Source organism: Cydia pomonella, chromosome 21, assembly GCF_033807575.1.
Source record: "Cydia pomonella isolate Wapato2018A chromosome 21, ilCydPomo1, whole genome shotgun sequence".
Taxonomy (NCBI): Eukaryota; Metazoa; Arthropoda; class Insecta; order Lepidoptera; family Tortricidae; genus Cydia; species Cydia pomonella.
In genome coordinates this window covers 3090776-3106259 of record NC_084723.1, presented here as the reverse complement: position 1 = coordinate 3106259, position 15484 = coordinate 3090776, and the positions used below count along the sequence as shown (strand labels likewise).

Genomic DNA, 15484 nt, shown 5'->3' with positions numbered 1-15484 from the left:
TTTTATTACCCTTTGATTTTAATACAAAATCTCACTACTTGTGTCAAAACTACCTAAATTATATGCATTATTTTAGGTAAATATTATCAGTTCTTGATTTTAGAACCTGTTTGTCGTCTTTGTGTTGTTTTTTTTCTAAGGTTGTGCCCTCGCCGTCGTATGTTTTTGTTTTTTGCCAAAAAAAATTTGTTACTAGCTTTTAGCGCTGGCTTTACCTTTTTTTTAAAGCAATTAATACATACTCACTGAGACAATTCTAATAAACCCAATACAATAGGTTGCGTTGTATTATTACAGGGTTCTTATGGCGATCATTAGATCAGTTTGATCGTACTATAGGGGTAGTGAGAGTTATCTGTTAAGACAGTCTGTCTGTCAGTAATCTGTTAAGATTACTGTTGTCAAATTAACACATTTACTGCCAAGATCACTCCAGGTGTGTCTTTTTGTATTGGAAATTGGCTGGCAATGTGTTAATGTGTTGTTGTATATAGATTTTGTCGATAAAAATGTGTTTTCTTCTTTCTTTCCCATTAAGAATGATAATTATTTGTTCCAGGATTCTGGGAGAATGCCAAACAGGCCAGCATAGCAGCAGAAAAAGCAGGTGGCGTGATAGCTCTCTGGGTAGGGCCTACCGTGATATTCTGTAAGTGCCTAATAATCCCCACGGTCCTATCTATAGTGTTCATTAATTCAATGATTAAAAAAGTCAATGTTTGTCTCAGCAGATTATATAATTCTCAATTTGTTATGTAACGGGTTTATCGCAAAGTTATTTTTTTGTTTACATTTTATACCATATTTTCTATAATTCTACTAATTTCACGATATAGCTCTAAAAAGGATTAAACTAGAATTAAGTAATTTCATCGATATATTAATTAAAATTATAATATTGTAAACCAAATTAACCAAACTATGATATGGAATGATGCATGTGTGCAAAATGAAGGAAATAAGAAGCTTTTTTGTTTTATTTTATTATATTTATTTATTTATACACCGTGGTCTGGTAAAACCCGACAGATTTTAACCACACATTCTTGAGGTCATACAGAGTCAAAAAATTATAAATATATATTATATTGGTCAAAATCGGCAAAAAAAATTTTATAAAGAAAAAAGTTGTTGCTTTTTCTGCATACGACACGTTATTTATTTTAACATCTAGGCGAAAAAAAAAACAATTACACCGAATAAGTAAAGTTTTATATTTACATATATAAATTGCGAGTTTCTTTTAAAACTTTTATGTCTGTCAGTAGATATGTCTAAACCAAGTCACATAGTGGCAGCGTCGCAGCCAAGAAGGAGTTTTTCACTAAGTTATTACAGAAACAATTTTTTGTAGAACTTGACATTATCTCTATTTATAAAACAAGACCGATTTCAGAAGACTTTGTATGACATTTTAGTCTCTAAATGCGGTCATACACCTTTAAAATCTGTCCGGTTTTATCAGCCCAAAGACTTAAAAGTTTATAAAACCTTATATCATAACATAAATGTCTTAGTGTAGGCAACCTATGTGTAAAGTTTAAATAAATAAATATAAAAAAATACTCGTAACTCTTACATTAATATTTCGATATTTGTAGTTATCAACGACCCAGACGACGCCATGACAGCACTGAACTCGTGTTTAGCGAAGAGCTATTTCTACAAAATGGGCTCCAGTTGGGTCGGAGATGGCCTCATCACTGCCGATGGTAAGAATGATTACAACTTATGGTCCGAATCCCCTATGGTGAAGGGTGAGGGGGCCGAGACGCAACTGCGGCAGGATGAAGCTGCGGATCTAGGTAGCTCCGTCGCTGCGGAAGAGCAGCCCTTCCGCCCTCGCGTGACGAAGCACGGTCACTGTACTCGGCTCTGCAGCTCCGGTTTGCTTCGACCAGCCTCCGCCCCTCCGATTTCGCAATTGCTCGCTAGCGGTAGGACAGACAAAACCACGTGGATAGTAGGGTGCTCTAATTCGGTATTAGATGACCTTGACATTTTGTCAACCTTGAGATTTTGGTGACCTTGAGGATGGTGGTGTGGTCACGTGAGCTGATTTCGCTCTGTCTACAACTCTGCCGATTTTTGAAATCAAACGTTAGCCACCTTATTATATCAGATCACCATTCCTTTAATATGCATAAATCTCAATTAAACTGCTTAGAGACATGTTTTTACTACAAAATAATTTTTAAATTTTGCTGACCAAATAATAATTTTGCAGATCAACTATTTATTAAGCAGATAAATTATAACAGAAGCAGATCAATATTGGTTATAATGTCGACCGTTTGTGAATTATTTGGTGAACAAGAGTTGTAGCTCGATTTTTATTTATTGCCAGCAAAATATTTGTATGCTGTCCTAATGATTTAAAGGCTATTGTTTATTATTTAAGTACTTCCCGATAAGAATAGAAAAGGCTAAGCGATTTATGTTGAGTTAGCTGGTCAAAATATATATACCATAAAGATACAGTCATATTACCACACCAATATGAGTTGAGAGTGCGTTGAGGCATCAAATTGAGCACTTCATTTCAGTTTTTTTTATTCTCGTTTAAATATTTTTCGAATCAAATTTAAAGTAGATTTATCTAAACCCATGTTAGCATATTTATTTTGTTGCCAGCGACAGTGTGTAAAATAAAGGTTTTTTTTGTAATTTGCTTAGGTATCTGTCGAACACATTAAGACTACAAAAAATGGTTTATTTAAATATCGGATCGAATATTCTGTTTCACTTAAAGCTGGATTTATAATTTAAAATCAGAATTTGCTGCAAACGTTGCTGACCTTTTAAAAAACCCTGCGGCGCTAGCACGGTCGCATTTTAATCGCCTGTCACCATGCCTGTCACGTTCTAACAAGTATGTAAGTGCGAAAGTGACAGGCATAGTGACAAGTGATGCGAATGCAACCGTGCTACAGGCGCTGGCTCGGATTGTTCGAAGGTAATTATAATAAGTAGTTTTGATTTATTTTTATTCAGTACACACACATACAGCGTTTAGTTCAGACGATCTATGGTACAATGTCCGAAAATCATCTTTTTTGGTGACTGAAAAGACCGATGCGAGAGCGGCATACTCTGCCACAGAGCTGGCAAGGGAAGTTCGCGACGGATTGTGACGTTTCGCTACGGTGCCTTTTTAGGGTTCCGTAGCCAAATGGCAAAAAACGGAACCCTTATAGATTCGTCATGTCCGTCTGTCTGTCCGATTATGTCACCGCCACTTTTTTCCGAAACTATAAGAGCTATACTGTTCAAACTTGGTAAGTAGATGTATTCTATGAACCGCATTAGGTTTTTTACACAAAAATAGAAAAAAAAAACAATAAATTTTGAGGGTTCCCCATACTTAGAACTGAAACTCAAAAAATCTTTTTTTATCAAACCCATACGTGTGGGCTATGGATAGGTCTTCAAAAATGATATTTAGGTTCCTAATATCATTTTTTTCTAAGCTGAATAGTTTGCGCGAGAGAGACTTCCAAAGTGAAAAAAATTGTGTCCCCCCCCCTGTAACTTCTAAAATAACAGAATGAAAAATCTAAAAAAAATATATGATATACATTACCATGCAAACTTCCACCGAAAATTGGTTTGAACGAGATCTAGTAAGTAGTTTTTTTAATACGTCATAAATGGCACGGAACCCTTCGTGAGCGAGTCCGACTCGCACTTGGCCGCTTTTTAAAGATATAAACATAAATATAATTTAAAGAAAAACTAGGAATAAAATTAGGAATTTTGCGTTACGTAATTTGTGGACGCTCCCTAAGGGACAGAGACAAGCTAAAACTTCCTTTGTCTGTGGTTCATGAAATTGAAATGAACCTCGATAACTAGAAAGTGATCATGGGGCTAAGGTATTGTAACTTTCTTTAAAATAATAAGTATCATATTTCAAACCTAAAAGTTGGACCACTAATATGAAAAACTTCACATTGTGGAAATCTACGATGTGTATTGTAAGAATTCAAAATATAAATGACAATATATATTAACCCTACATCCACTGTTCGTGTATTTTTAAAATCCATTTTCATTTCAGTACCCACTTGGAAGCGAAACCGCAAACTACTGAACCCTACATTCAGTCAGCACGTTCTCGACGGATTCCTGGCCATATTTAATCGGCAAGCGGCATTGTTGGCTCAAGATTTAGAAGCTGAAGCTGGTACAGGACCATTCGACCCTACGGAGTACCTGACTGAAAGAACCTTGGAGAGCGTGTGCCGTAAGTTATATTTTTTGCTCTTTCCGTCTTTATTGATCCCTTCCTCGTCATGCTGGCTACTACTACTACTACTAATAGTAGTTCACTGGCTCTGTGACCCAAACAGGAGCTTGGTTTCTAACACAAGAGAGCGCCGCTCTGCCCTATCCTGCGCCTCTTCACGCCAGTTGGGTTTTTAAAATAGATATTTAACCTAAAATTCTGTGGCCATATTGAACCGGCAAGATTTAGAAGCTTCGGCTGTCTTCGGAGTGTCAGACTAAGAGAAGCTTGGAGGTTACCATGATCAACGGAGTATTGTTTCCCTTTTGTCGTCGTATTCTAGGTTACTACCTAAAAACTTGTAATCGCTGGCCGCTTTTAAAACCCTATTTGTACAACGACACCCAATATCTTTGAAGCGAAATTAAAAACGAATAAGATTTTTTGTACTGGGTAAATGGTCAGTTAGATTAACACATTCGCTGCGTCAGTTAGGTACAGTACAATATAATTATGTATATGAACTCCTTAGAATTAAAAAAGGAATTTAAATTAGTGCCTTTATATGGTAAAATTTTGAAATAAAATGATGATAATATAGATCAGTGATCTTCTATTGACATGAGTTCACGTACCGTGGAGACGAAAAGTTTTGTTTGTTGACATTATTTCTTTATTATACCGCATAAAAGTCTCAATAAAGAAATCAAGTTTTCTATGGAATGCTTTCTAAAAAACGAAGTAAAGTTTAACTTGTCAATTGACCGTATAATAAGTTCCAATAGAACTTGGCTTACCACTTGGGTCGCAATAGTTTGGAAAATCCTGCTCCAGACAATGCGAGCCATGCTACCGTGGCTTGGGTGGCTGAGTGGTTTAAGCATCTGCCGCAAATGCAGAGGACGCTGGATACTGGATATCTTAGTCACTTTTTCAGCTATTACAGTTTTAAATATCTTTAAAATCAAAATCCAATAACAACTTTTGCATATTTTCAGAGACGGCTGTTGGCATATCACTGGACGACAGATCGGTCATTGACGCAAAGTACAAGAAGGCCGTAGAAACAGCGTTCGACGTGCTAGCGCAGAGGCTGGCCAGCTTCTGGCTTCATCCTGACTTCATCTACCGCTTCACAGCTATGAAGCAGAAGGAAGATGATGCTATGGCCACGCTTCACAACATGTCCAGAAATGTAAGTTTAAAAAAAACAACAGTCGGCCTCCCGGTCACCATAGCAGCATTAACGATCCAAAGTATAAGTAAGCCGTAGAAACACCGTTCCACGTGCTAGCGTAGAAACTGACCAGCTTCTGACTTCATCCAGATTTCATCTACCACTTCACGGCTTCATAGCAGGAGGAAGATGATGATATATTCACGCTTCACAACCTGCCCAGACGTGTAAGTTTACAAAAACAAGAGTCGGCCTTATGGTCACCTTAGCAGCCTTAGCGATACATAAGCTGGACAGCTTCTGGCTTCATCCCGACTTCATCTACCGCTTCACAGCTATGAAACAGAAGGAAGATGATGCTATGGCTACGCTTCATAATGTCGAGAAGTGTAAGTAAAAAAAAAATTGCAGTCGCTAGTCGTCCGTATGGTCACCTCAGTAGTTTTTAGTCCTTTTACCGCTAAAAATATCAACTGACGCGCCCGGCTACAACCGAATATACCTTCGTGCATTCCGACAAGGTTCATGATGACAAGCCCCGAACGATAGGCGTGGCGTTCAAAGAATTAGGTTCAGTCCAGTCCAAGTTCCCTAGCTTTTTGCACTTTTTAAAGCCATCATTATATAGATGCCAGCTATCAATAACGTATCTGTACCGTTTCCAGTGATTTTGCAGAGTAAAAGTGTTGTTTAACATGTGTGTGGTATAAGGCGATAATAGTTATTTGTGTCCCAAGGGAGGAAGAAGTAGGACATTCTGCTCGACGGAGGCGGAAAGCGGCAACTTCGTTTAGTAGCGCAGCGGGAGCAAAGTTGACGCTTTCCGCTCGGAGGGCAGAAAAAGTTTTTTATTGAACGCTCCGAAATTCGTCAAAAATGAAGTTATGCTAACTTGTTCTCCTTTGGTGGTTTTACTAGTGTCTGTTGAAAGTAGGTTGTAGCTTTCAGCACTAAATTTACTAAGCCTTACAGCTCATAGGAGGGACAATAAGGCGTGTCTTCCGGGTACTCAGACAAATACAAATACTTAAATACATGGAAAACACCCATGCCCCAGGAACTAATATCTGTGCTCATGATCACATTTAAATCTATGGAATGGTTGACTGGTAGAGAATGCCATTTGGCATTAAGTCCGCCTTTTGTACATAGTTGTATATATTTTGTGCAATAAATAAATGATAATAAATAAATTAAGTTTAAACAAATAAATTACCAACCGAAATTCGATCGCAAGACCAACATCTTCATAGGCAAGGTCACTACGCCCAGATTTTTTTACTTACAAATCTTCTTCCTCGCGTTGTCCCGGCATTTTGCCACGGCTCATGGGAGCTTGGGGTCCGCTTGACAACTAATCCCAAGATTTGGCGTAGGTACTAGTTTTTACGAAAGCGACTGCCATCTGACCTTCCAACCCAGAGGGTAAACTAGGCCTTGTTGGGATTAATCCGGTTTCCTCACGATGTTTTCCTTCACCGAAAAGCGATTGGTAAATATCAAATATTATAACTCAATTATGCCCAAAATGTCGCTTAAGGGTTTTCTCCTTTCCACCGTCGAAATGAAATTTCGTACATAAGTTCCGAAAACTCATTGGTACGAGCCGGGGTTTGAACACGCGACCTCCGGATTGCAAGTCGCACGCTCTTACCGCTAGGCCACCAGCGCTTCCTTTATTTTTTTACTTACAAAGTTGCAAGACAACTTTGTACAGTCCCATATAAACTAATAGAGGGCAACGATCTTTCCGAAATACCATTAGGTTTTTTGTATCTTTTTCCTTGTTTTGTGGGGTGATATATGTTTGACGCCAATTCTTGGGATTAGTTGCCAAGCGGACCCCAGGCTCCCATGACCAGTGGGAGAAAGCCATGACAGCGGGAGGAAGGTGATGAAACTACTTCTATAAAGAAAACATCAGAATAATAGGGCCTAATTTCAAGTTATGCCTTAAGGATGATTCACGCTAGTCTAGACGGGTCGCCGAAATACGTCAGAATACGTCCACATTTTTTCACTCGCGGAGTTGCAAGACAACTTTATTCTATCACATAAAACCGAATAGAGGGCAACGATCTTTGCGCAAGTCCATTGGGTTTATTGTATCTTTTTCCTTGTTTGCTCGGTTTGAAATGTATCCTATAGAAAAAAGCGAAACAAGACTCACTTTGTTTTAGATCGTAGACTAGGTAACGATGTGTCATTAACAGCAAATCTTCCGTGGCTCGAAATTATTTTAGACAGCTCACGACTGAGCTTCTTTTATGAGAGAATCTTCTTCCACGCATTGTCCTTGCATTTTAGCCACGGCTTATAGGAGCCTGGGGTCCGCTAAGCAACTAATCCCAAGAATTGGCGTCGGCACTTGTTTTTACGAAAGCCATCTGACCTTCCAACCTAGTGGGTAAACTAAACCTTATTGGGATTATTCCGGTTTCCTTAAGATTCCTTCACCGAAAAGCGACTGGTAATCAAATGATATTTCGTACATAACTAAGTTCCTAAAAACACATTGGTACGAGCCGGGGTTTGAACCGAACCCGTGGCCTCCGGATTCAAAGCCGCACGCTCTTACCGCTAGGCCACCAGCGCTGCGCTCAGCCACAATTTCCTCGGCTATGGTTTCACCACTTTTAGAGTCACATGAATCTAGGCGGCACCATACAATCTAAGTTACGCTCTCATTTTAATACCACATTTTTAAATATGTAATACGAAATTTGATATGAACATTTAAGTAGGTATCATGTACTTATCTGTCTGGTACTAGTTTCTTTGCTACAAATTGGTAGACAAATATATTAGTGCGAGAAATGAAAAGAAGTTTTACATAGGTATTTGACAATCTGTCTGGCCTAGTGGGTGTTGACCCTGCCTGTGAAGCCGATGGTCCTGGGTTCGAATCCCGGCAAGGGCATTCGTTTGTGTGATGAGCACAATTGTTCCTCACTCATGGATATTTTCTATGTATTTAAGTACTCGTATTTATATATTACATACCCACAACACAAGTCTTCTTCAGCCTACCGTGGGACTGAGTCAATTTGTGTAAGAATATCCCTATAATATATAAGGGGTCTAACCATTATATTAAAACAACGGTAGGTGTGATCAAAATACATTTATTTGGCACAATGAATATAACCGCTTCTAATCTAACTAACCACACGACAGTAGTACGCTTAGACAAGCAATTATATTGTCTCGAGTTCTAACAAAACAAAACGTACTGACCTGCTCATAATACAATCAACGTAACCACTTGTAATTTGCATCGACTGTCATCGTTCGAATGGCACCTCCCGAATGCTCGTTCAATATTTAAGATGGAGGGATCGATTACGTGACCCTTCACGTGATCGATCGTTACAAATACTTTTAATAGCATACTTAGCTTATTTAATCTAGAAAAATGTATTATACACATACATACATTTCATTTCATTTCATTTATTCATTGTGAAGTCATGTACATTTCAATTAAGATGTTATATATACGAACAAGTCAGAACATGACACCCCGTAGGGGCATACAATATTACTTAAAGCTAATAATAGTACCTACTTAATTAACTAACAAAATAATTACAAGAATGAGAAACTTATACTATAGGTCAATTATTACATGTCATATAATATCTTTTTTTATAGGCTATAAATTATTATCATTTAAAAAATCTTTAACAGAGTAGTAACATTTGTCAATAAGGAATTTAATTAATTTATTTTTAAGTACTGTCAACTGGGGTTCTAGCTTTATATATTATTATGATTATTTGGAGCCTGTCGTGTCCCACTGCTGGGAAAAGCTGCTCCCCCCAATCTCCCCACTGATCTCTGTCGAGTGCTATGTCTGGCCACTCCTTCAAGAAGGAGTCCAGTTCATCCCGCCATCGCCGGTGAGGTCTGCCAGATCCCCGATTCGAGTTTTCGGGCTCCTAATCTGTAGTGACTTTGCCCCACAACTCAATCGGCATTCGGCAGACGTGACCAGCCCAATCGCATTTTAGCTTGGCCGCTTTCCGAGCTACATCGATGATTTGTGTCTTGGAGCGCAGCGTGGTGTTCCGGACTCGATCCACCAATTTGACACCTAATATGCTACGCTCCATAGCTCGTTGGCAAACTCCGAGTTTGGACTTCTGAGCTTTAGTCAAAGACCAAGTCTGTGCCCCGTAGGTTAGAACTGGGAGTATGCTTTATATAATCAGGAATTTTATTAGTTATAACTATACATTTATAATGTTATACATATATACATATAATCACGCCTATTTCCCGAAGGGGTAGGCAGAGACCACGGCTTTCCACTTGCTACGATCCTGACATACCTCTTTCGCTTCCTGAAGAAAGGCCAGGTCAAGAGCACCCTAAACCGACGAGCGTGTATGAGGAATGTCATGAAAGTGAAGGAAATGTATTATAATGACAAAATATCTATATAAATAAACAGTATCCTTACAAATATTTATTTAATTAATACTCGTATTCTTTTCAGGTTCTACACAAAAGAAGAAAGGAACGACAAGAGGCAAGGCTAGCGAACACATCATGTAAGTCTGTTTTTGATCCCCAACGCAAAAAAGAGGGTGTTTTATGTTTGACGCTTTCTTGAAAACTAGTGCCTCTGAAACTAGGCGAAATCCAGAAAACTTTATATGACATTTTAGTGTGTAAATGTGATCAGGCATAAACTTTTTTTTTTATTCATAAAGTACGTGTTAAATTCACATTTACCACTATCTGCCAAACTGTAAAACAGTTTGTTGGCAGAAAACGTATTTTACCCTTATCTTTTAACTAAGTAACAGAAAAACATTTAGGTATAGGTATATTAACATAAATGTTACCATCTTTCGATTTCCTCATGTGTATAAAATCTATATAGAATTTTATATAAGACGAATTTATACATTAGGTATATAGAAGAAGACATATAACCGTTTTTGGGTTATACCGGCTTCCTTACGATTTTTTCCTTATCCCCACCCTTCCTTTTCCAAGGAGAAATCAGTTAATCCTTTATTAAGGTAAAAGCAATTCAATCGTCAATAAAATTGGTAATATATTATGCCGTATCAGTTAAACCTGTCATTTATTACACTAAATGTCGCTTTAGTAGTAAATTCATTATTTTTCCACCGAAAAGCGATTTGTAAATATTGAGTAACATTACGTGTAACTTCTAAGAAAATTGTTGGTGATCTTCTAAGAATGATGGTGGTTGGTGAAAAAAATGATCAGGGGTTCAAACCCGCGAAATTGGCCTTAAAAGTCGCACACCTTACGGATGACTAGCACTAGACCAGGTCGGGGCCGGGCCGGATCTTCCGGCGCTTCGTCTTCTACGGAAAGCACCACGTGATCACCGATCAGCCGTCATAGAAGATGACGCGTCGGACGTCTCGGCCCGGGCGTGGGCCAGTCTAGCGTGAGTTATCCTTTACTGCTAAGTAACGTAGCACAAGGCTAGTTTTTGCAGCGATTCAGTAGCATATGACGTTTGTAGGTTATGATCTGCGACGGTATCGCGACTCGGGACTGTATCGCTACTAAAGTAGTTTCTGAGGAAAGCTCCCAGTACTAAGTTTATATTGTATTTAATATATAAAAAAAACAGTGTCTCCAACCCTTCGCCTCCTTCGTCGCCTTGAGACCTTCCTAAAGGATCTTAAAAGTCTCTTATTTCTAATCTGCAACATATATATTGTCACATAGCTCGCCGCTTCATAGCCTTCCTGGACCTCCTCTTAGACCTGGCAGAAGAAGGTTCCTTCACCGACGATCAGATCCAGCAGGAACTGGATACCCTCATCGCAGCAGGACATGATACATCAAGCCGCGCTCTTATCTCCACTCTAGTGCTCGTTGGGACATATTTGGATGTCCAAGAGAAGATTTATGAAGAGTAAGTTGCTTTCTTACAACCAATAAAGTGACATTTAAGGAGCTCCATCAACAGGTTACCTCAGAAAGAGCTCCTGTCTCAACTCCAGTGCTCGCTGGGACACACCTGGATGCCCAAGAGAAGATTTACGAAGAGTAAGAAGCTTATTGTTGCCTTATTATTTCGGTTGGCCCTTGCGGATACACTTCGACCTATCGAGATCTTTTGTGTTACCGTCCCCCCAAGAGCTACCTTGTGCATACTCAAGAGCTTTTTCGGTCATTGTCATGAGTCAGATAATTGAACTCAAAGGCAGCGCTTTGAATTCCTTTTGCTAGCAACAGAATAGCTTAGTCCTTTAAAATCACAAAGTGATCATTTGAGAAGCTCGATACCACAGCTGAATACCTGCAGGATACACATCGATGTCTAAGAGTAGATTTTCTTAGAGAAAGAAGCTCAGAAACTCTCTTAAGAAGAATGAGGTCTACAGCAGCATCAGTCAAAATATTTTGTTTTTAACAATATAGTGCACATACTTCATTTTTAGTACCTTACATTACAATAGTACATTACGATACAAGTGCGAAAAATAGGAAATTCGAAACGAGTGGCGATAAATTAAAACACGACCGAAGGGAGTGTTTTAAATCGACACGAGTTGCGAATTACCTATTCGCACATGTATCGTACAACGTTTTACAGTACATATGGCCCTTTAAATGTTCGACACAGTAACATAATATGCTACTTCTCGCACTAGTGCTATAAAGTAGCCCCATATGTACTGTAAATTTAGTTTTAAATGTCAGTATATATACTCTGTATCTTAAGGTATTTAAATATAAGTTAACAAAATCTACCCTCAAATGGCTCCTTAATCCCGTTGAGGGTAGATGAAAACATTACATGATCAAATTATAGACCTATATATAAATGATTTAGATTAAAGTCAGGTCGTTCAGTGACAGATCCAGGTGGTTGTTCACTTTTATTTAAATGCCTAATAATACAGAGTAGACTTAAGAAATTATAATTTTTGAGAAATAGGGCCCAGCGGGCTAAGCAAGGTCGCATTTGTCACCATGCCTGTCACGTTCTGACAAGTATGTAAGTGCGAAAGTGAAAGGTGATAAAAATTCAACCATGCTCAATCGCCAGATCTCAAAAAAAAATTGTATACACCACAAATTATTTACCTTGCATGTCTTTATTTATCATATCCATACAAATTTATAGCAACATATTTTTTATAAAGCGTTAATGTGACATTTTGGGAATTTGTTATTAACACCAACACGATAATCGTGTTGTTTATTTTGATGATGGATCCATCTGGATTTATTATCAAAATAATTGTTAATTTATGTAAACATTGCAAAAACTTGACACACTTGATACTTGATATACCATAACTCGTTCACCGTAAATAGGTTAAATACCCTAGAGCGCAGTTCGACGTTGCCTCTTGACAGCTTGTGACATGGTCGCCATAACTCCGAATCCATATTAAACAAAATATTATTTCTTTTTATATATAATGTCGGTGGCAAACAAGCATACGGCCCGCCTGATGGTAAGCAGTATCCGTAGCTTATGTACGCCTGCAACTCCAGAGGAGCTACATGCGCGTTGCCGACCCTAACCCCCTCCCACCCCTCGTTGAGGTCATATCGGCAACAACATTTAAACATAATAAGAAAGGGATAAGTTCGCCTTTGTACAAATTATGTGGTATTTTTTCCTGTTTTATGTTTATTTTTGTATAATAAAGTATTTTACTACTTTATTACTACATAAATCTTTCTGATGATATGATAATATTTTCACACTTTAAGTGCTAAACTTTTATCTGGCTATAAAAAGAATTTAGTCTACAAATTAAGGAATTATTTTAGTCTAAAAAATCGTTTCATATGAGGCCAATTGAAAATATATTATTTTTAATTTATTCTCAGTACATATATGGAGTAGTAAAACCATCGAATCTAAAATACCTATTTGTTAGTTGTTTTTACTGGATTGTTTGTTTCTCCTTGCACCAACTTTTTTTTGTTTGACCCTATGTTTGACCGGTAGGGTATCCGTTTTGACATTAAGTCCGGAATTTATGCATAATCGTGTATTTTTTGTGCAAATTTTAAATAAATAAATAAATGAATGATCCTCATTTTAAGATTGGTCGCCTAATACACGCAGCAGGTGACTAATTATGCAAGGTCAAGGCATTAGTGGATTTTCAAGTATTCACGCTCAATCAAATGTATATGACTAGCTTTTGCCCATGATCTCATCTAAGTATGTGGAATGATTAGCTTTTTGACGTTTCCTGCAGTAGCTATATTAATATGCGCACTGCAATATTGCCGTTGCATTCGTTATTAGAATGTCACCTTAAAAGAGCCAAATTCAAAATATTCCTTTTTTGTTACAGAGTTATGGCAGTCCTTGGCTCCAGTGCGGACTTGTGCAAAGAAGACATGGCGAAGCTGGTGTACACGGAGGCGGTCATTAAAGAAGTGCTGCGCATCAGCCCTGTGACTCCCATCATCGCGAGGGATATTGACAAGGAACTCAAACTTAGTAAGTTAATGATTTTTTTTGAGTTCGATTCTTCAGGCTTCTTGAATATTAGAGCGATCGGGTTCTATTGTGAAGAACTTTTTATTTTTTCTCTTTCTACTTTACACAATAAAGAGCGTCCTACGGTGTGGCGAGCGTGTAGCGTAGCGATAAGCTTCCAAGTGTTTTTACGCACTTTTGCAGCTCCCTAGCCCAAGCCCTACGCGACATTTCCACCGTCACCACTTAAATGGTTGGCAGTCCTCAACTGTGTGTTTCTCCAGAAACTTGCTGCCTCGCACAGCTACACTCTGGAATGAACTGTCGCTTTCAGAATTTTCAGACCGATATGACCTTTAAACCTTCAAGAGCGTAATCCCCCCCCCCCCCACACACTGGTGTCGCGGGTGTCCATAACTGACGGCAAGCGACTGCTTATTTGCCTCTAAAAATAGTAAAACACTTGAGATTTCATCAGCTTCCCTTTTATGTATGAGACGACCTAATTACTTACTTATTCTTCCAGAGAACTACACCCTCCCAGCGGGCAGCGGATGTATCGTCTCCTTCTGGGGCATCCACCGCCTTCCAATATGGGGCCCGGACCGCATGGAGTTCAAGCCAGGGCGCTGGCTGGACCCCTCCAAGCTGCCTCAGAACCCTGGCTGCTATGGTGCTTTTAGCCTTGGGAGACGGAATTGCATAGGTGAGTTTTAGGTCTTGACTCAGTGAAATTCACTGATTCCTTAGGAATATGATCCCAATTAGAATAAAACATATCTGACACTCAAAATGTGAGACAATGTTATGTATCTGTCGAGTTTCCACTTTATAGGCATCATCTTTCTTACGGTGTCCCGGGAACTAATTCCAAGAAATGGGAGCAGTATCAGTTTTTACAAAAGCGTTTACTGTCATCGGACCTAATCTGAAAAGTGACTGGTAAAAATCAAACGATACTTATATCTCAATGGTATGAACCGGTGTGCAAACCTACGACCATCGAATTGAAAGTCGTACACTCCTACCGCTAGGCTGCCAGCGCGTTTTACCTTTAAGTAGTAAAAAGCTGGGACAAAGATGAATCGTGAGATGATGGTTTGCTAACACATTTTCTATGCCTATATTTCAACAAATTAACAGTTAAACGAAATGAACCTCAATTTCTTCATATTTTCAGGAAAGAACTACGCACTGATGTCGGTGAAGACCAACTTAGTGCACTTGGTCCGAAAGTTCCGCATTTCGGCCGACTACAGCAAAGTGAAGCGAAAGTACGACTTGTTGCTCAAGTACGTGGAGGGACATCACATCTCTTTAGAACTTAGGAATTAATCTTTCACGCAATAAAAAGTAGGTTGCAAGTGTTGCAACGACAAAGCCTTTACTTTTCTTTTGTTCTTTAATTTTAATACAAGCTCGCCCAAAAATATGTTGACTTATTCAGAACACATACAGTCACACATAAAAATTGAAATATAACTTACTAAAATATATAAAGATAGTTTATTAATCAAGTAGGCATATTACAATGCACTTATGAACGTCAAATAAAGCTACACCGGCTCTAACCCTACACCTCTGACCCGAGAAGGGTATCCCAATATGGACCGGCAAGAAACTCGGC

General features: G+C 38.6%; 1 protein-coding gene across 1 annotated transcript; it reads left to right on the top strand.

Moving 5' to 3' along the window:
* The first annotated feature begins 4601 nt into the window (after positions 1-4601).
* LOC133529746 (cytochrome P450 4V2-like) lies at positions 4602-15221 on the top strand. Its single transcript, XM_061867545.1, has 6 exons — positions 4602-5423; positions 9907-9961; positions 11127-11316; positions 13730-13878; positions 14384-14563; positions 15038-15221. The coding sequence occupies exons 1-6, from the start codon at positions 5370-5372 to the stop codon at positions 15190-15192; spliced, it is 783 nt and encodes a 260-aa protein (XP_061723529.1). The 5' UTR covers positions 4602-5369; the 3' UTR covers positions 15193-15221.
* The last annotated feature ends 263 nt before the right edge of the window (positions 15222-15484 follow it).